Source organism: Neofelis nebulosa, chromosome 3 (genome assembly GCF_028018385.1).
Source record: "Neofelis nebulosa isolate mNeoNeb1 chromosome 3, mNeoNeb1.pri, whole genome shotgun sequence".
Lineage (NCBI taxonomy): Eukaryota > Metazoa > Chordata > Mammalia > Carnivora > Felidae > Neofelis > Neofelis nebulosa.
The window spans coordinates 151,436,289-151,459,240 of record NC_080784.1 but is presented as its reverse complement, the minus strand read 5'-3'; the positions used below and the strand labels follow the sequence as shown (position 1 = coordinate 151,459,240).

General features: G+C 33.2%; 1 protein-coding gene across 1 annotated transcript in view; it reads right to left on the bottom strand.

The window, feature by feature from the left end:
* LOC131508065 (transmembrane protease serine 11G-like) overlaps positions 1-22,952 on the bottom strand; it is a 29,553-nt gene that overhangs the window by 3,621 nt on the left and 2,980 nt on the right. The window contains exons 3-9 of the mRNA XM_058723334.1: positions 22,002-22,120; positions 18,866-18,933; positions 18,075-18,235; positions 6,441-6,479; positions 5,381-5,552; positions 4,003-4,262; positions 216-358 (exon numbers count right to left, since the gene is read on the bottom strand). Coding sequence (XP_058579317.1) covers positions 216-358; positions 4,003-4,262; positions 5,381-5,552; positions 6,441-6,479; positions 18,075-18,235; positions 18,866-18,933; positions 22,002-22,120 — 962 coding nt within the window. The remainder of the gene's footprint in view (positions 1-215; positions 359-4,002; positions 4,263-5,380; positions 5,553-6,440; positions 6,480-18,074; positions 18,236-18,865; positions 18,934-22,001; positions 22,121-22,952) is intronic.

Below are 22,952 nucleotides of genomic sequence, written 5' to 3'. Positions count from 1 at the left end.
TTTGCAACTGATGGTCCTTTTTTACATATGGTTCTGGACAATACGAGGGTGTTAAATGAGGAGTATTTCTTAAGGTTCTCCCATTCCCTCTTTTTACACTCTCTTCCCTCCTCGTCAACTTAATTTTATAGTTGTATGAAGTGACATCGGTCTATAGTCAGTGAGGCCACCTCCATTCAACACACTCATTTTTGTGGATTTGAGTCTATTCTTACCTCACAGGCATCTCGCTTTCCTGTCAAGAATCCAGCACATATCATTCCTGATGATACAGCACCACCATATACATGAACTTGATTACATACATCATTACTTATGATCTCTACTTCAACTTGTCGCAGAGTATTGGGAAAAGGACCTAAAGAAGAAAATAATTAATAGATGAAGAATTGTCACATTGTTGCTTATGATAGTTAATTGTTGTGTTTTATAAAGGATGTACTGGTGATAAGACATATGTCTTAAAGTTGTAGGACTCTGAGCTCGATGACAGTGCTCAGGTTCAAGTTATATTTCTTGCGTGCCTTCTAGGTGCTAGGTACCATTCTTGGAACATTTACTTCCACTATCTTATTTAATCCTTGCAACAACCAACAAAAGTAGGTGTGAATATTCTCTTTTTCAGATGAGAAAACCAAAGCTTAACTGGTTACGAGTCTTGCTCTGATCACATAGCTAAATGGAGGATAACATCACATTTAAACCCAGGGCATTTTTCACTACCTGGGAAAATCTGTGATAGTTTACCTTACCTTACCTGGAAATCTGCCACATCACTTTAAAAAACACAGCTACAATGGGAATTGAAAATCCTTCAGGAAGAGCAGTATAGAGTGAGGTTGTACGATCAGAAAGTAATTTTAATACTGAATAAATGGAACCCTACTGCTTCATCAGAAAGACCATATCTACTTTGATAATAGCTCAAATGGCTGTCCACAACTAATTCCAGGGTAAGTAACCAATACCAAGATAAGATTTAAATCTTGTTTTACTAATGATCCACACATTCATTGATTTGTTGTTATATGAAAAGTGCTTTTAATTGTGTATTGTACCGTTTTAGTCATTGTATTCTTCTCATTACCCCTGAGCAGCTTTTATTTTAAAGACTGTATTAGTCCTTCATATAAAGATGGATGCACTGTTTACAAAAGGTTCAAAGACAATTAAAAGGAGGAAGGAGGGCAGTGCTGTCAATTTGACCAACGAATCAGGGTAATTCTGTGCTAAAGACTCTAGGCTTAGCAGTAGCACGTGTGAGTTTGAATACTGCACAATTTATGTGCTATTTAGCTTTGGGCAAGTTATTTAATCTCACTAAGCATCAGTTTACTCACTAAAAGGAGTAAATGATACCTATCTCACATGTCTGTTGTAAGGGTTAAAAAATAATTAATGTTAGGGTGCCTGGGTTGCTCAGCTGGTTAAGTGTTTGACTCTTGATCTCAGCTCAGGGCATGATCTCATGGTTCATGAGTTCGAACCCTGCATCTGGCTAACACTGTCAGTGAGGAGCCTGCTTGGGATTCTCTCTCTTCTTCTCTATCTGTCCCTCTCCCACTTGTGCTCCATCTCTCTCTCTCTCTCTCTCTCTCTCTCTCTCTCTCTCTCTCTCTCTCTCTTAAAATAAATAAGTAAACTTAAAAAAATAATTAATGTAACCAATTATGATAGTGCTTTGTCCCACATTTAGATTTCAGCCAATGGAAGCTATTGGAGTGGATTGTAGAGTATGAAATTATGTATTTAAAACCCTCATGGTACTAAGCTGCACTTCAATGTCAAAGATGGCTAGTGAGTGCTAGAGCTTTTATAAGAGAAGATATAGGTTTCTAGGGAATTTGTCACTAACTGTAAATAATCTAATTCTCTGTATTAAGCCTAGTAAATTCACTTACCTAGCGTTAACTATCTTGCTGAAAAACTAAGCCTAAATCTTTTATAGTCATTAAAGATTATCTAGGATCTGGTGCATTTCTTCACCATTTTTAAGCACTGGAGGGTCATTATATGACCATTTTCTCTTCATTTCTGATTCTCTCTGAAATGGTCCTAGTGAAAGAATCTGCTCACTATCTATTCTTTATACAGATTTTTAGAACAGGCTAAACTATTTGTGTAAATGCTTCAGCAATATTCAATACTATCTCTTTTGTCCTCTCTAATTGACATTTAAAATTTATAGGTATTCCTAGGTTTTAATCAACTGTATTTAAACTATTTATAATTTCTGTGTGCCTACTTTTATGTGTTATGTTAATTGGCCTAGGATGCCTAGTTTTAAACTTCAAGTGCTTATAATTCCTTAATCTCAACTTTTAAAAAGTCAATTCAAGTGCTTAACAATATAACAAGCTATTTTACATTATCAACTATTCAAGGAAGAAACCATCCAGAATAGAAAGTTTCTATTTTACAAGCTGTCTGGTAACAAGATTTCTAATTAGATATAATTGGAAAAATTTGGGGAAGTAAGAGAAGAAAACCTTAGTCCTTGTCTCAGTTTCAAAACACAGAGAAAACCATAATCAAATATTTAATGCTTAACTTTAGACTGACGTCTTACAAATTTATAACATTATTTCTGGAAAGTATACAACTTGTTAGAGTAGATAGATCAAAGTTTAGTAATCTACACACTATTGGGCATTGAACGATTCATGATGAAGTCCCAAATCACTCCCAAACTACTACTCTGGGAGGGGGTGGTGTTAAGTTTAATTAGGGTCTAGAGGAAGTGTAGTAGTATTGCCCTAGTGGTAGATGCTTTCCATTTCTACTCTAGTCAGTATAGTGGCCTTCTAATCCCAAAGGATTTGATTCCCCTTTGTTCTCATCACCATTGCCTATAGAACAAGGCAGATCCCCCAAGATGAGGAAAAGAACTCTCAGATTATAATGACAGTATAACAACCTGGACCCAACATCAGAATTTTGGAGTTCATATTGAAGGGAAGCAGATTTCTATAAAAATGAAGTGACAGAGACTTAGTACATAAAAGCTATCTTTGGAGCAAGTACATAAATAAGACTATAACTTTTTAACAAGAGACTGGAACAAGAATCAGAAATTCAAAGGCTGCTTAAACTATATGTAAATTGCTCACCTAAGAAAAGTAGAAACAGAGACTCCTATCAAGATCTGAAGATCTATCTTTGCAGTGTATTGTGTATTATTAAAAGTAGTAAAATGTTGTACTTTTGAACTGTATAAATCCTGAGGCTTAAAACCTGCTCCATAGATACATGGATCAGAGGGGTCCCATTTAATAGTTAGCATCAGGCGTGACATTTAAATTGTTTACTTAAAAAAATTGCTTAAGTCTGTTTTTGTTTAGTTGTATGACACATTATAGAAATTTATCATTATTACTGCTCACAAATCACATACTTTAAGATTCATGCAGCCATGGCAGAATCTCTACATATAAAAGACAGCAACATGGGGCTCCTGGTTGGCTCAGGTGGTTAAGCGTCTAACTTTGGTTCAGGCCATGATCTTACAGTTTGTGGGTTCAAGCCCTGTGTTGGGCTCTGTGCTGTCAGCTCCAAGCCTGGCGTCTGCTTTGGATTCTCCATCTCCCTCTCTCTCTGGCCCTTCCCTGCTCATGCTCTATCTCTCTGTCTCTGTCTCTCTCTTTCAAAATAAATAAACATTAAAATTTTTTTAATACAAAAAAGAGACAGCAACAAAGAAGTAAATGATATGAAAAAATATGCCTTAATAATTTTTGAAAAGGAAGTTATAACTAGCTGTAAAATTATAACCAAAATAGCCCATAAAGAAAGCATTAAACATAGATACTGTCTAATAGTAATAGCCAAAGTTTCCATAAGTCACCATATCTGGTTTTTTTGTTTGTTGTTTTGTGATATTTTTCATGGGACATCTTGATTTCATCTCTTACATTCAATATTTTGATTTTGTATCTTATATCTCCATTCAAATGGAAGACAGCTTTGCATTTTTTGCTTAGTTCTTTTTACTGAGATACTCACCATTAGCTTTTAATGCTCCCCATCCAGTGACAAACACTGGACTCTGAGGCAAGACTTCAAAAGTATCATCTGGGAGACAGACTCTGCCCACATCATTGGAAAAGAGGACGGGGGTGGAAAGCTTCACCACAGCAATGTCGTCATCATGCTTATGGGTAGCATAGTTGTTGTGAATGATAATTGATTGTATCTTTCTTCTCATCAGAGGAGGGCTGAGAGTTGTTCCAAAACTAGCCATCCAGAGTTTGGGGTTTTTGTAACTGATCACAGATTAAAAGTATTACAGTTGGTTCATTTCTGATCTAAAGTTGTCCAGGACTCCAAATAAGCATAGGACATAGAGGTGGTAGAAGGGAAAATTGTTTAAGGTGAAGGAATCTACTGCCGAAATCATTGTTGCACTATATACTAACTAACTTGGATGCAAATTTAAAAAATAAATTAAAAAAAAGAAAAAAGTTAAAAGAAAATTGTTTAAGGTAATAGTTGATCGGGGTCTTCCCACTCTACTTGAGGTATCTCCCCCAGGATTGCTCTGCTTCATTTAGGTGATACAAATCCGCCCCGCCTCCCCATTCTAAGGTAGCTTACTCCCCTTGAGGCGGAGTTTGTATTTTCTAAAGGAAACAAAATATTATTGCTAGTTTTGATTATAAAAGAAATACAGAGTAGTTGAAAAGCCTATAAATAAATAAAAAATTAGACTTATGTGCCCATATATGTACACATCCATGCACATATATACCCCCATATGAATGCAGTAATATAAATGTATGTATAGGTATTGAGAGAGAAAGAAAGGGAGAAGGGAGGGAGAAGGAGAGGGAGAGGTGTCAACTTGGAGCCACACTTTATATATTGATTGTTTTGTCATCCTTTATTTTTAGTTAACATTTTACTCAGAATATTTTCCCACTTGATACGAATTTCACTAGATTTACTGTATCTCATTATTATCTCCATGTATCCCATATGTTACATCTTCAAAAAAGATATAATTAAAGTGCAGGACTAAAGACATTCATGTGGGATAATCTGATGTAAATTTGTGCATCAGGGTACTATTAGCAGAGTTAAAAAATCCACAATATATCTTAGGAAAACTGGTGAGTGTGCTTAACTTTTGAAGTGTTGTCTTGTTCTTAGTTAAATTAGGATTGCTGGGGAATATATTTCCAGTTGCAGCTGAAGATTCTCTAATTTTTCTACTATTCTTTAGTAACTGTCATTTCTTCCTAAGCCTGCTTCACAATGTTGAGTTCCAGTGGGAGGGCTAAGATGCTCATAAAAGAACGAAAAATTTTTGAGAATGATGAGAAATGAAGGTAAGAAAAGAAGGTGAAATTGGTCATCCTGCTGGTATAGACTGAGGACTTACATGTCAAAGCAGTGAGCAGCAGTCAGGAGCCACTCCTCACTGATCAAAGACGCACCACAGAAATGGATGCCGTCCATTTGCAGGCTGGCTTGCCATGGCCAATCAGCTCTTTTTGCAGGATAACCTTCAGCAATTCGTTCCATGGATGGAAACTCTCTCCCTCTACCACAACCTGTCAGAAGGAAATAAGATAGTTTTGTTTTGTTTTTTATTTTTATTTTATTTTGTTTCATTTTAGTTGACACACAATGTTACATTAGCATTAGCTGTACATTAGCTGTACATTATAGAGATTCAACTTCTCTATCATTATGCTGCGCTTGCAACAAGTGTAGCTATAAGATGGTTATTTATAAACAGTGTTTTAAACATGTCAAGGCATGTTTAGCACATAAAGATGGAAACAGTTATAAGTTTGTCTTGCCTTCAAAAAATTAATCAAAATTATGTAATAGAATAATTATCATTCAAATTGAAAAAGGATTAACTTAAAAAATAAACTATTTAATATCCTCCCTAGTGCATTTAAAGCAATTTCAGTTTAAAGTTTGTTTTTTCATATCTTACTAGGTCATTTTTTTATGTGCAACAGTTTACTTCATGATCGTTGACAATTTTGAGTGCACAATGTATACTACTTATTGCAGAAAAATACCACTGGTACATTTAAAATACCTGTCTAATATTATAGCCATTACCCAACTGTATCAAAATTCACATATTAAAATTAATGGGTGTTATTTAATTCTAAGCAAAATTTTCTACTTTAACAAAGTGAGCCAAATAAGAATAAATACAATAAAACGATAGGGAATTGTTAAAATAAGTTATCAGGGAAACATTCTGTGAGGAATAGTAAGTTATTTCCAAGGAGCCCATATAGGCATGGCCAATTATTATTAATAATAATTTTTCCTCTTACAGAGTGTTAAATCATGTATCCATTCAGAGATATTTCATACTTTTGGGAAATAGTAAACCTGGGGATAGAGAAACTCTAGCGGTATTTTGAATTTTAGCATTTTATTTACAAACATCACAGGGATATTCTCGAACTTACAGCTGTTCAGAATGTGCTCTGCTTGTGCTTCATTCATATCTGGAAAAAGCAAGATGATTTCTCAGCAGTAGAACAATTATAATTTGGAAATACTATGCCTACATGACATGAATATTTCTGGTTGGGATGAGCTGAGTTAGTCAGGACATTCTTTAATTTTAAGGCAATAAAATGAAATCCCACCAGAAGAAGAGACCTGGGTATAAATTAAACCCTTCTTCTAACTCTTTATGGACTCTGAGAAAATCTTGGGTTATGATTTTAAAATCATCTGCATAGAGAAGGATATTATTTTTCTTGAAGGAAGACTACATCTAATTAATTTAGCCATAGTAATTTATTAAAATGCAAGTCAAACAGAAGAGGTTCTAGGACTACTTTTACATGTGTACTGTTATATGGTGGGCACCATTTCCTTCTGTCCTCATTCACACATTAGTGACATGGTAAAGGCACTCAAAGCATCTTAGATGCCTGACATCTCCACAGAGTCTCCCAGTAGAATAAAGGTCCACCAGTATACTAATGAATCTTCAAAATATGTTAGTCATTTTATCATAAAGTAAAATAGAAGAAATCATGATCAGTGACTGCTCCCCGAAATTATATGAATTGTTCCTCATGCCAGATAATATAATGAATAATCCAGATCCACAGTTTTGTTAAGTTGAAAACTAGTGTGGACTTCTGGTAAGCCTGAAAAATTAATGCATCTTTCAGACTCTAAACTCAGATTGAATTCATCAGCAGGGAACTAAGCTTATGTTTATTACTGTTTATTAGAATGAATCCCTTTGAATTAGTTTTGCTAATAATTCTCTAGTGGCTTCCCTGATCTTTATAACTGAAACTTCCTACCTGGATCTGCATGACATGGTCCCTATTTACGTCTTTGTTGTCATGTTGAACTGTTCTTGCTTTTAGCCATGACTCAGTGGTCACCCTGGCCGTTCTGTTTCTTGGCTGTGCCAAGGTGTTCATACAGTCTTTATTCTAGTTGTCCCCTGCCAGAAATGCTCTTCCCTTGGCCATTTTTATGGTTGGTTCCCTATTGCCATTCAGAAATTAACTTAAAGTCTTCTCCTCAGACAGGCTTTCCATGACAAATAAAAGCAACCTCCCATTCTCTATTCTCGTTATTGAATATGAAAATTCAAATTATTTGATATAACTTTTGTTTACTTATTTTTTAGTGGGCCATTGTCTTTCTTATTCCAATTACAATGTTCTATGAGGAGAGGTGATTTCCTGGCACAAATAGGTTCTTAATAAATACTTGCTAAATGAATAATGAGCAGTTATGATAACTAGTAATTTACTGAGTCCTATCTACTAGGGAGTATGACAAACATTGCTTATATCCTCCCAATAGCAGTATGAGGCAAAAGTATTAAGGACATAATTTAAATACTTCTTCAGGTATAAAGCTTGTTCTACAACCATTTCACTGTAAGGTCAATTATAGTCTAGTGTCACCTTCTGTAGGAATGGAACAATGAGAGGAGTGGAATTATGGTCAATTCATGAGTAACTAGTCTGGGGTTATTTCTATCTGCTGCAACTACTGAGGGACTTCAGAGAAGACATGAAATCTCCTAGGTGAACATTACCCAGCAGATGTGCTCCACCTGCAGGACAAAAGTTGAATAGCTTCAGTTTTGGTACAAGACTGTAGACTCCCTTTTCTCAGCCCTTCTCCTATAACTAAATACAACTAAATATCCTGAAAATCATCTAGCAGGTAACGGTAAAATAACTCTTAAAGCTGGAAGGAGGAAGGCAAAATGGCTAGAGACTACAGTATTTGAAGGACAGTGTGATGAGCTTCCTAGTTTTGTTTTCATCTCACCTACATTTGGACTGGGGACCAAGAAAGGCCTGCAATCTGAAACCATCCATAGGCATAGACAAAAAAATCCTAAGAAAAGTCTGCTCTCTCCGTCCAAATACTGGGAAAGAAGAAGCACAACAGAGGCCTAGTGAGGAGCCCAAATCTCCTGTTTCACAACACAGGGCTGGCTATCTATTTTATTAGCAGCAGTGACAGTAATAAGCCCTTGACCATCCCAAACCCCACTTCCCAATCAGGGCACCAGCTTGCAGACTGACACCCACAGGGACAGCATCAGCCTTTATCTCCCCTGTGACATAAGTAGGTTCAAGCCCACCACACCCCTACACAGAGGATGGCCAAGGGATACAAGGCAGCTGAGAGAAGCCTGTTTTATTCCCATATACGTTGCTGGCAGCAGGAATTGAGAGGATGTTCCAGAAGACTAGAATAAATACTGCAAGGACTCTGCAAACTAAGTTGTTATTGAAACCACAAAAGTTGGTGAGAATCTATACTCCAAACCTAAACAAGTTGGCTATCTGCCAAAATAAAAGAATTAAATAGGATCAAGAGTCTCCTAACATAAACTGAAATGTTCAGAATACAAACAAGTTACTTGCCATACTGAAACCCAGGAAAACCACACTCTGCATGAGAAAAGAATATCAACAAATACCAATACTGAGATGAATAAGAAGTTGGAAGTATCTGATACGGGTTTTAAAGCAGATGCCAGAAAAATAATTCAGCATTCAGTTACAAATTCTTTTGAAACAAGTGAAGAAATGGAAAATCTGAGCGAAGAAATAGAAGTTACAAAAACCAATTGCAAAATTACAGGACTGAAAAGTATAAGTAATAATTATTATTGTATTTATACTATTATATTTATATATAATATTATATAATATGTAAATATTATTTACAATAATATTCATATTATTATATTTATTATTAATTATTATTGTTATTAACCCTGCTGGGTGGTCTTAATAATGGAGAGCGGACATGGGGGATAGAGTCAGTAAACTTGAATTAAATTAAATAGTGTTTACTCAGAAGAACAGAGAGAAAAGAGACTGAAAAAAAAATTAAGAAAACATCTGAGATTTGTGGGATGATAACAAAAGATTTAACATTCATATTATCAGAGTTCCAGAAGGAGAAGAAAAAGAGTGTGAGACTGAAAAAGGATCGAAGGAAACAATGGTTGAAGACTTCTCAAATTTGGCTAAAGACAGAGATCTGCAGATTCAAGAAGGTGAGAAAATCTCAAATAGGAAAGACTCAAGTCCGCACCAAGATCCATTATAATTAAGTTACTAAAAACTAAAGACAATGAAAAATTCTTAAAAGCAGAAAAATGATATATTACCTATAAAGTAACACCAATTCAAATAACAGCAGTTTTCTCATTTGAAACCGTGGAAGACAAAAGAAAGTGGCATAGCATTTTTCAAGCTCTGAAAGAAAAAACTATTAACCACGAATCCTATATCTGCTGAAACTGTATTTAGAAATAAAGAGGAGATGAAGGTATTCTAGGATGAAGAGAAATTAAAAGAATTTGTTTCTAACAGACCTACTCTTGGAAAAGGGCTAAAGGAAGCTTTCCAAACAAAAAGCAACTGATAATAGAAGAAGGCTAGCACCTTCAGAAAGGAAAGGAAGAGACAGAATGTGTAAACACAGAAATAAACATAATACACTATTTTTCACTTCATGGGTTTCTTTAAACATATTTTATGGCCAAAGTAAAAGATGTAACACCATCTCATGTGCTGAATGTATAGAGAAGAAATACTTAAGAAAAATATATCTAAAAAATAGGGAGGGCACAGGCCACATGGAGGTAAAGTTTTTATACTTCATTTGAAATGTTGACATCAGTAGGTTGTGGCTAGTTACATGTGTGCATATTAATACATAAAGCAGCCACTAAGACAATTATACATAGTGATAAACTTAAAAACATTACAAATAATCAAAATGGAACTCTAAAAAAATATTGATGTTACCCACAGGGAGGGAGAAAACAAGCAACAGAGACATAAGGCACAGCACAAATAGAAAACATTTATAATAAAATGAGAGACTTAAGCTCTAACATATCAATAATTACTTTAATGTGTAAATAGTCTAAATACATCAATTAAAAGAGAATGGCAGAGTATAATTAAGAAATGGCTCAACTATTTTCTTTTTACACTGAAATATCTAAATTGAAAATAAAAGGTTGAAAAAAGATATATCACACAAATATGAATCCAAAAAAACCAGTAGTGGCTTTATTAATTTCAGATAAAGTGGACTTCAGAGAAGAGAAAAATTACTGGGGACACAGAGGGACATTACATAATGATAAAAGGATCAATTTATGAAGAATATGTAGCAACTTCATGTGTTTACAAATAGCAGAGCTTCAAAATACATCAAACAATAACCGAAAGAGCTGAAAGAAGGAATAGACAAATTCACAATTATAGTTGGGACTTCACCATCCTCTAATATCAACAATTGACAGGATTACTAGCCAGAAAATCAGCAAGGATATGGAATTAAACAACATCAACAACAAGACCTAATTGACATTTATAAAAAACTCTATTCAGCAATAACAGAAGGCACATTCCTTGCAAGCAGCCATGGAATATTAATTAAACTGGACAATATCCAGTGTCATAATCTTCTGCATATTAAAAGAATTGAGATCAGATTATGTTCTCTGTTCATGGTGGGGTCAAATTAGAAACCAATAACAGAAAGGCAATGAGAAAATCTCCAAACACGGTATTAAACAGCAGACTACTAAGTAATATGGTCCAAGAAGTCCCAAAGAAAATAAAAACATTACATAGAACTGAGGGAATATGAAAATACAACATACCAAGTATCGTGGGATGCAGATAAAGCATTACAGAGAGGAAAGTTATAGCACTAAATGCTTGTGTTAGAAAAGAGAAATAATCTCAAATCAACACTCTGAGTTCCTAACTCAAAAAAAACTAGAAAAAGAAGAGCAAAGTAGGCCTAAAGTAAGGTAGAAGAAGGAAAAGTGAAGAAAAAAAATCAATCAAGATCAGAATTTCAATCAAGAGTTAAAACAGAAGAATAATATAAAAAAATCATTGAAACAAAAAACACTGGTTGTAAGAAAAAAATCAGTCGAATTGATAAGCTTCTAGAAGATTGATAAAGATAAAAATAAAGAAGACAAAAATCACCAATATCAGCAATTAAATGAGGGGCTATCACAAAAGAGCCTGCAGCCCTTATAAGTTAATTAAGGAATACTTTGAACAACCTTACATTCATAAGTTTGATAATTTAAAAGAAAAGGATGAATTCCTTGAAAACCATAAACTACTAAAATTCATCAAAGATGGTATGGATAACCTGAACAGTTCTACTGTTAAAGAAACTGAATTTGTAATAAAAGATTAGAAAAGAATCCTTAGGCCCAGATGGCTTCACTGGAGATTTTGGCAAAACATTCAAAGAATTAACACCACTTTTACACAATTCCTTCTAGAAACTATAAGAAAGGAGAACATTTCCTAATTTATTTGATATAGCCAGTATTATCCTAATACTGGAACTAGATAAGAAAAGAAAGCACACTAATATCTGTCATGAATTTAGATGCAAAATTCCCAGCAAAATTTTAACCAATTGAATCCAGCAATGTATGTAAAGAATAATATGGAGTGATGAAGTGGGTTTATTCCAGGTACGTAAGGATAGTTCAATATTTGTAAATCAATTAATGCAATCTTCCATACCAACAGACTACAGAACAAAATTATATGATTATGTCAATTGATCTAGAAGATATATTCAACAAAATTTGGCACCTGTGACACCACCACACCCATCTATCATAGTCACAATAAAAACATTTGAAAATAACAAGTGTTGATGAAGATTGGGAAATATTAGAACCTTTATACATTGTGGCGAGAATGTAAAATGATGCAGCCACTGTGGAAAACAGTTTACAGTTCCCTAACAAGTCAAACATAGAGTTACCATATTGCCCAGAAATTCCACTCCTGGGTATATATCCAACAGTATTGAAAACTGATATTCAAATACTATACACCAATATTTATAGCAGTACTATTCACAATAACCAAACAATGGAAACAGCACAAATGTCCATCAACTGATGAATAGGTAAACAAAATGTAATATATCTATAAAGTAAAATATTATTCAGCCATAAAAAGAAATGAAGTATTGATACATCCTAAAACATGGATGAACTCTGAAAATATTATGCTAAGTGAAATAAGCCAGACACAAAAGTAACATATTATAAGGATTCATCTATATGAAACATCCTGAATAAGTAAATCCATAAATACAGAAAGGTAACTAGTAGTTGTCAGGGGCTGGGGGAAGGGAAAATGAGTGCTTAATTGGTATAGGATTTCCTTTGAGGTCAGGAAAATGTCTTGAAACTAGGTAGAGATAACGGTTGCACAATATTATCAACTTAATGCTACTAAATTGTACACTTTAAAATGGCTAATGGTTAATTTTATGTTACATAAATTTTATCTCAAAAAACCACACCCATTTATGATAAAAACTCTTGGTCCATTAAGAGGTATTTTCTCAGCTTCTTTGATGAACATTTACAAAAAACCTATTTCTAACATCATACTTAAAGGCGAAAGATTGAATACTTTCCCTCTATGATAGAAAATAAGGCAAGAATATCCACTATCATCACTCTTATGTAACATAGTACTGGAAGGTCTAGCCACTGAATGAGATAAGAAAAACAAATAAAAGGCATACACATTGGATAGAAAAAAAGAAAACTCTCTCTATTTGAAGATGACATAATTGTGTACATAGAAGACTCCAAGGAATCTACCAAAAAAAAAAAAAAAACCCACAACAGCCTAGAATTAACAAGTGAATTTAGTAATGTTGCAAAATACAATATCAATACTCAAAAAACAATTGTATTTTTATATGCTGACAAGTAGAAATCAAAATATAAAAACATGTTTACAGTTTCTCCAAAGAAAATGAAATATTCAGTTATAAATGTAACAAAAATGTACAGGATTTTTATGCTGAAAGTTAGAAAATGCTGATACTCAACATAGTAAAAGAGGTCAATTTGCCCCTAATAGATCTATAGGTCTAGCAAAATTTCTATCAAAATCTGTTAGTGTTTTTTTTTGTAGATATATATAAGATTATTCTAATATTTATTTAAGACCTAAAGTATTTAAAATAATATTGATAAAGAATAATAAAGTGGGAGAATCATCCTTCCCAATGCTAAGCTTGCTATAGAGCTGCAGCATTCAAGAGAGTATGATCCTAGTGGAAGCATAAATCAATGGAATAGAATGGAGAACCCAAAAATAGATCCCCACAAAAATGTCCAATTAATTTTTGATAAAGGAGTCAATGTAATTCAGTGAAAGGTGGGAAGCAAAAAAAAAACCTCACAGCTTACACAAAAATGAGTTCAAAATGGATCATAGACTTTAACATAAGATATAATGTAATGTGAAGACTTCAAATTTTATAGAGATATGTATAAAATGTTAAAAAGTATAAGTGTAAAATTACAAAATTTATAGAAAAGAACATAGGAAATAATTTTCAGAGACCCAGGACTAGGGGAAGATTTCTTACCAACAACATAATCCATAAAATGAAAGTTTGGTTGGTTGAATCTCATCAAATGTAAAACATTTCCTATCTGTTTATGGGATGAAAAAGCAAATGTCAGAGTAGTAGGAATTATTTACAAATTACATATCTGGCAAAGACCTTGCATCTAGAATACATTAAAACCTCACAAAATTTGATATTTAAAAAATAAAAATCAACTCAATTAGAAAAAATTTGCACATTTTGCCAAAGAGGATGTATAGATGGCAAGCAATTAAAAGGATTTTTGCTATTATTAGCTATTGGAGAAAATAAAATTAAAGCCATAATAAGATATCACTATACACCTATCAGAAAGGCCAACATGAAAAATAGTGATAACACCAAATTCTGGCAAAGATTCAGAGAAACTGGGTCACTTATACATTGCCAATGGGAATGCAAAACGTACAGCCACTCTGGAAAGTAGTTTTGTAGTTCCTTTCAAAACTCAAAATGTTTTTATAAACCCAAAAAATATACTCTTGGATGTATCCCAGAAAAATGGAGACTTATTCTTATAGGAACATATATACCAATGTTCATAGCAGCTTCGTTGTAATAGCCAAAATCTTGAAACTACCCGAATGTTAGTCAATGGATGAATGGTTAAACAAACTGTGGAATACAATGGAATACTATTCAGCAATGAAGGAACAAATGATTGATACACACATCAACATGGATGAACCTCAAGAAAATTACACTGAGTGGAAAAGGTCAAGTTCAAAATGATACAAAATGTATGGTTTATGTGACATTCATGAAATAATTATAAAGATGGAGAATAGATTACTGGTTGCCAGAGGCTAGGGATGGGTGGAAGAGATGGGTATAGTTATATCTGTGTCCAGATAACACAAGGACAATGCAATAAGGTACAGTTGAATATATTGATGGTGGTAGTGGTTATGCAAGGCTACGTATGTGATAAAATGGCATAGAGCTGCACCTACACATACACACACACACACACACACACACACACACAAACACACACAAACGAGCTCATATATAACTATGATACCTGAATAAGCTCTATGGGTTTTATCTATGCCAATTTCTTGCCTTTGATGTTGTGCTATAGTTGTATAAGATGTTAACTTTACCAAAGGCTGGGGGAAGGGCGCAAGAGCATGAGATTTCGCTATAAATTGCTTTGCAACCTTCTGTGAATCTATACTTATTTCAAAATATTTTTAAAAGTCAAGCATCCCAGTAGAAAGTCTGAATTACTTTTCTATTCTTCTTATAGAATATTAAAAACATTGTCATTTGAAGAAGTAATCAGAGAATAAATATGCAGTCAAAAAAATGTAAAGGGATAACAGTGAGGTATTACAGAGGCATACCAAGAAACTAATTAATAAAAATAATGTCCTTTTTTTCTGGATTCTATATGTAGTATATTAGCTTTTTAAAATTTGTGATTTGTGATTTCTTTCTTATTCTAACTATTCACTTTCCTACCTAAAATAAAATTTATTTCAATAGTGGGTGAGATATTGGATCTGGTTAAAAAAGATAATATAGTGTTTGATTAGAAACAAGGCATGAAAGGGGTTAAATGAAATATTACTGATAAATCTTCTGGTTAACTTATTATTATGCTAAATAAAACTGCTATGAAATATATTAAATACTAAATTTAGAAGGGAAAAGCCCTACTGGCTGAAAAAATTAAGACCAGAAAACGATTTTAAAATGTTAAAAATTTTTAAATTACACTAGTATGAATGAATAAAAGTTATATCACATGCTATTTGGCTTTGATCTGAGATAATTCACAAAGAGAGGCAAAGTTTATGCATTTTAAAAGCAAGCGAAAAAACCCATAACTGACCTAAATGATTAAAAAAAAAAAAAAAGACTACCACTTACATCCTCTCCTAGAGTGTGAGGAGCATCAGATTATGCTAGTCCAAAATATGTCACTTTGGTATATGAGTTATTTTGAATCAAAGGTAAGTGAGAAAAAGCAGATACAAGAAATTCCTCTTGCCCTTCCTCTATTTGCCTAAAGGCAGGACGTAAGTTTATAAAGGTGTCCCTCTTCTTCTCTCTACCAGGAAGGAGAAAGGTTAATTCCTAGAGATAATTTTAGACCCTATCAGCCTGGAGAAGGCACCAGAAGAATCTTTATAACACTTTTACTAACTAGCCCTTATCTCTGTCCTTGAAAGCCTAAAACTGCTCTCCTTTGTTCTCTCATTTCTTCACAAATTTGTTCCTTGATGAAGATGCTATAAAAGCCAAATTCTAAGCCACCTCTTTGAGTTACTCATTTTCCGCTACTTATCTTCCATGTATACATCATGTTAATAAACTTTTGTTTCTTTTTTCTTGTTAATCATCTTTTATTACAGTAGTCTTTTATTATAATCAAGAACTCAGAAGTATGAAGGGAAAATTATTTTTCCTCTCTACAAGTAAATTCCATGAATTTTTCTTTATATTATATATATTTATATGATGAAAAGAAACAGAAATAGAGGCATAATTAGGTATCATAAAAGAATTAATAATTTCATGAAAGGTTTAGAGTAAAATCAGTGACTAAAAGTACACTTTCTTGAGACACTGGCAATATTAGCTAATTCTCTTTTCCAACTAATTGTTTTCCCCTCCCTCCCTCCCTTCATTCCTTCCTTCCTTTCTTCCTTTCTTCCTTTCCTTTCCTTTCCCTTCCTTTCCCTTCCTTTCCCTTCCTTTCCCTTCCTTTCCCTTCCTTTCCCTTCCTTTCCCTTCCTTTCCCTTCCTTTCCCTTCCTTTCCCTTCCTTTCCCTTCCTTTCCCTTCCTTTCCCTTCCCTTCCCTTCCCTTCCTTTCCTTTCCTTTCCTTTCCTTTCCTTTCCTTTCCTTTCCTTTCCTTTCCTTTCCTTTCCCTTCCCTTCCCTTCCCTTCCCTTCCCTTCCCTTCCCTTCCCTTCCCTTCCCTTCCCTTCCCTTCCCTTTCCTTTCCTTTCCTTTCCTTTCCTTTCCTTTCCTTTCCTTTCCTTTCCTTTCCGTTTCTTTCCATTTCTTTCCTTTCCTTTTCTTTCTTCTTTCCTTTTTCCCCCAAAATCTAGTCACTAGAATCACTGGAGAGTATTCTGACTTGTATAAAATGAGAAGAAATTTTCAGAAGGCTATAAATTTTAGAAAAAAATTCACCAAATTATGCATGAGCACTTTAAATTCTGCAATTTTTAAAAATGAGATATACATAGATAACTATTTGTCAAACTTGTACTTTATTAACTCTGAAAGCTACACTCAAAGCTTCCCCTTGAGCTTTATTGTGATCCTGTATAAATTACTTTTATAAAATTAAACCTAATATATTTCTGCATTGTTTTTTCTTTGTTGGACTCAAGATACTAGCCAACTAACTCTTCTAATATTTGTGTTTGGGGGCTATGTGTGTGTTTTAGCTTTCCAGATACCCTTTTCAAGAGATAAGTTAATCAATTCCCCAACTTCCTAGGATCAGTGTTGCTAAAGATACCTGAGAAACACTGATCCTAGGAAGTTGGGGATCACACCTTATGCCTGTGTTGCAAATGATACGGTGCCTTTATGCCAGAGCCAGGTATCATCAGGGTCTGACATTTTTCTTAATTCGGTTTCCTCTATGGCCCTAGGCCAGTCCTATCCTGCATGCTGTAGGAAGGCTTATTGTAGTGTCAGAAAAAGAGCCAGGTCTCCTTTCACAGGAGCCCAAATTATGTTTGTGTTCCACATATCATGATTTCTGTGTTCATACCACTCTTACATTCTGGATTCAGATTGAAGAAAATATTGCAACAGAAAGAGCCAGGCACTATAGATTACTGTATCAGTAGCAGAATGTAGGTTTTTATCTCATACATGCTTAATTAATTCAAACAATTCCACCAAGAACTTTAAAAAAATTATATTTGGGTTATAGTATAATTTAGGTTTCATAATTATTTCTATACTAACCAAAGGAAGATAATATTTGGTGTTGATCGTGTGGGGATTTGTTTATTATTAAGTAAAGGAGAGATTTAAAAATGAAAAGTGGTTTCATCTTATGGTGAAATAAACTTTTCTCTGTAGTTGAGAATATTGCTAAAATGATAAACTTTAACAAGGGAAGGAAAATGATATTTCTTGCCTCTAAGATGAGGTAATGAAGTATCTGTCTTCAAGAAGCTGTCATTTAATATCAGCTTCTGATGCAAAATGTTGTCAGCTTGCCTTTTTATTGTGTCTGCATTGTTAGAAACAAACTGAAATTTAAGCAATACATCTGTTTTCAAACCATCATTACTTGACCTGAAAAAGAAAAACACCACAATGAGTGAAGTCATAGCCATAGTTGTGATTATTTTATACCTTAGTATTTAAATATTAGTTACATCTTCAAGAAAATCAACATAAATATTTTATGTATTTTATCGTCATGGATTTTTCCTCCTTCCTGTGTCATATAGGTGTTAATACCTGAATTATTCCCTCCTTGTGTAACTTGATCATATTCAGAGAAAGCTGAGTATCTGAGAGTTCTACATTTTTTTTCTAGAAAAATACATCAAAAAACACTTGTTAAATCCATCAACTTTGTGTATGTTTTCTTGATTTTTAAAAATTCACAATATTTATTGTTAAAAAATAAAGCAAGCAAAACTGAGAAGAGTATTTAAGGATTGTAAGAATCTTTAACTAAAATGCAAGTCTTTAAGAGGACAACCAGTAGAATATATTGTATCAATACCCAAACTAAGAAATTCTCTCCCTATAGGTACTCTACACAGAAAGAATAACAATTAAATGTAATAATATTAAAAAATTTGTGCTCTTGTTAAATCTGAGATTTTTAGATACTGTCCACAAATGGAACAATTGAAAAATAACTAAATAATACAAATTGTCTTTTCATTACAAAAATTAATTAGTTGTGATTACCTGAGAGTGACAACATGAGACTTGATGTAATAATGATTTAAACTGGATCTTCGAAATATCTGATCTATCTGAAAAAAGAAAAAAAAAACAACAGTAAAGAACTTTTAAAATATGAATTCACACATTTCAATATATCACAAAAATGCTTGTGTAAACTCTGCAGTTATAGCATTTACTTCTAAGTTTGCAACTAATCTCAGAAAGCTCATTTGGGCACAGTCCTGGTGTCATAAAGGTCATCCTTATAAGTGGATGCTGATTTTTGAACAATTTGTCACATGATCACAGGATGGCTGATATAAAGAGTTGAATTAAGCTAGATATTTCAGTAGCCAATATAAAATATACATAGGGATGCAGGTGCTGAGACTGAATTTCTTTGAAAATTTGATGTGTATAGTCATTATCATTAAAGCTCAGCTATCATCATGGATTGAAGAATCAGTTTTGTAGGCTTTAGTGAAATTTTTAGGCCATGTTTTGATCCTGTGGCAAATGGAGGAGAGGTGCAGAATGTGTATTTATCAGGTACTTCCTAAAAAAATATATTCATCAAGAAAAAAATGCATGAAATAATTACCTAGAAAAGACAAGACTACATATGCCATTTGTATGTCATTTTAGACTTTTCTCTGTGGGATAATTTCTCTGTACTATAAATTCCTAAAATAAATTATTTCTTACTAAAACCACAGCTTATTAAAGAATCTATGATTTTACAAACCTGTTTATTATCATTAACTCATCAAGTTGGCTTCTTGAAAAAAAGACTGACCATATGCCAAACCTTAAGTGAACTTGAGTCTCAATAATCAGTTTCCCAAATCAAAGGTGAAGAGCTGCAAATATTGAAACTGGGTCTGTGTTGAACAAATGCTTTTCATGCAGTTAATTTGATTTATCAGTTCTTTTCTGGCAAAGTGCCATGCCATATCATATTGGATGGATTAGTGAGCATGTTTATTGAGAAATATTGAGAAATAAACAAATAAAAATAAAATAAAAAATAAAAAAATGAATGACCATGTGTCTTCCTACTAACTGATTATAAAGGGAAAATTGGTTTTTAAGAAAATATTTTTATAGCATACATACATTTATAGCATACATACATTTGGTTTTTAAGGAAATATTTTTATAGCATACACACATTATTTGAGAAAACAAATACATATTCATTGTAAAAAGTTATAAAAAGCAAGCAATACAGCAAAAAGCATTAAAATAATTTCTAAGTCACCATATAGAGAACCTGCTATTTGTATTTTTGGTTATGTACTTCCAGATTTTCTACATACATTAATATGTCTTTATATATGATACTTACATATCTTATATATAATCATAAATTTTCTGCTTGCCTCCTTCCATTCTCTTTCCAATTTCATTATTTTTTCTTGTTTCTTTTGAAATCACTGCTTTGTGAACCATGTATTACCCATGGTAATTGAGAATATAAACAATTTAGATTATTGAACTCCACAAGAAGTTTCTAAAATTCATTTTAGTTACTGGTTTTAATAATTTCTTTTAGGAAAATATTTCCTAGAACTATAACTCATAGTCTAAATCAGGGGTCAGCAAATTACAGCCTGTAGGAAAAATCTAGACAACCATCTAAGAATGGTCTTCCCATTTTTTGAATAATTGAAAAAAATCAGAAGAAGAATATTTTGTGACATCTAACAATTTAACAAAATTCCACTTTAAGTATCCATAAAGAAGTATTACTGGACCATAGACATACTTATTTGTTGTATTATCTTATGGCTGCTTTTGCACTCCAGTGACAGATTTGAATAGTTGCCAAGAGACCACATAACCTGCAAAACTGGAAATATTTACTATCTGGTAACTTACAGAAAAAAATTGCCAACTTCTGGTCTAAATTACTGTACTTCCCTTAATTATGTTGTCTCCATTCATACTCTAGAGGAGAGGGCCAATTCTAGTGCGTTATTTACTAGTCATCTCCTTGAAGTGTATTTTCATAGTCCTACCATATGACAGGCACTGTTATAGGCACCAGAAATATAAGAATTAGTAGACTTAGCCCCTCACAAATTCAGAAGGACAAAGCCATACAAAATAATAATGTTGTAACAATGTGGTAAGCGCTTTAGCAGAGGTGTATAAAAAGTTCTGTGAGAGCACAGGAAACAGATGCTAACATTTATTTGGACATAACTTTTCATACTTTTTATTCACAACATAAACCAGTCTTCAGAATAACTGAGGGAGGTAGGTGAAATTATACCTGTTTTGTAGTTAAAACTTTGAGGGGTCAAGGAGCTTTATCAAAGCTGATAGTCTGTCAAAAATTAAAATTTGGATATTAATATGGATGTCCTGACTTCAATGCTTAGACTGTAATTTAATATTTTGCTTCCTATAACAAAATATACCCTGCCCTGATTATTTTTTCTTAATCAAAATTTCCTTATGATGTGTTTTTGGAAAGACATGTCAATCCCACTCAGTTGTAACCTTCAACTCATTTCATCAGTTTTTACTTTTGGTTGAGGAAATGAAGAAAGAAATATGTCTAAAGCTGGCAAAATGATCTATCATCTTTGGTCAATGCTAGGCACAATAGGAGCTGTGTACACAACTGAAGTCTTCAGTGGAAGAACTGGTCTGTATGTTTCTGTGGTGTATTTTCAGGAATAAATGTTTAGTATAACTTGCCTGGTGGGAAATGTATGAGGGTCATAAATATATTAGGTGGTTAAAAATTGATACATGGTAATGTTTGTGTCTGAATGATTGAGTTATGTTTCCAGATAACTCTAATAATTTCATTTTTTATGTTTGAGCTATTTAATTTTTCTGTTGGGCTTCTATTATTTAGTCTTTGATGCAATTATTCTTTGTCCAGGGTATTTTTCCAATTTTCCTGTGAAAATGTCGGTTAGAGTTGCTAGAGTTAGCAAACAAAAATGTGGTTACATTTCAATTTAAGGTATAGGCATGTTTAAAATATTGAATGAAATATATTTTCAGGAGGATATGAAATTAAAATTTAACTGAGCATTCTGTATTTTATCTGGCAATCCTAGTATAGGTTCAATCATCTCTTACTTTATTTTAACCTTCTTCACAATAGTATTATTGGTAGAAATGATGCCAGACTTACCTCATTATTGACTTTTTGTTTCAGGTCTGTTCTAATTTTTGAGTGTTCAACTGAAAATTCAGGATTATATTCAATACTGGGGATCTGGAAGGAGGTTTGGTAATAGTAATATTTCTGATCTGGAAGGGAGAACAAAAATGGACGTTTTTGCTTTAGTTCATTTGAGTTGTATAAATATCAGAAGTAGAGGGGATAACATAGAAAAAAATCCTATAATTGATGAACTATTGGGAATTAAACATTCAATAGCTGTGGCCAAAACCTCTCTCTAACCTTTTCTTTTCTTTCTCTTTTTTTTTTGAAGTAAAATTGGCATATAATATTATATTAGTTTCAGGTGTACAAGATGATAATTTGATATTTGTATAAACTCCAAAGTGATCACCACAATGTCTTGTTATCGTCTGTCACCATAAAATTGACCCCCTTCACCCTTTTGGCCCATCCCCAACTTCCCCTCTGATAACTTCTTCCTCTCTAGTAACAACTAATCTGTATTATGTATTTATGAGTTTTGTTTTGTGTATTTGGCTTGCTTTTATAGACTGCCCATAAAAGTGAAATCATATAGTATTTATCTTTCTTTGTTTGACTTATTTCACTTAGTATAATGCCCTCAAGGTCCATCCATATTGTCTCAAATAGCAAGAATTCCTTCTTTTTTATGGCTGAGTAGTAATCCATAGTGTGTGTGTGTGTGTGTGTGTGTGTGTGTGTGTGTGTGTGTGTGTGTGTATCTATATAATCACATCTTCTTTATTCATCCATAAATAGACACTAAAGTTTTTTTGTGGATTTTGGCTACTGTAAATAATTCAGCAGTGAACTTGGGGATGCATATATCTTTTTGAATTAATGTTTTTGTTTTCTTCAGATAAATTCCCAGAAGCAAATTAGCTGATTCATATGGTAAATCTATTCTTAATTTTTTAAGGAACTTTCATACTGTCT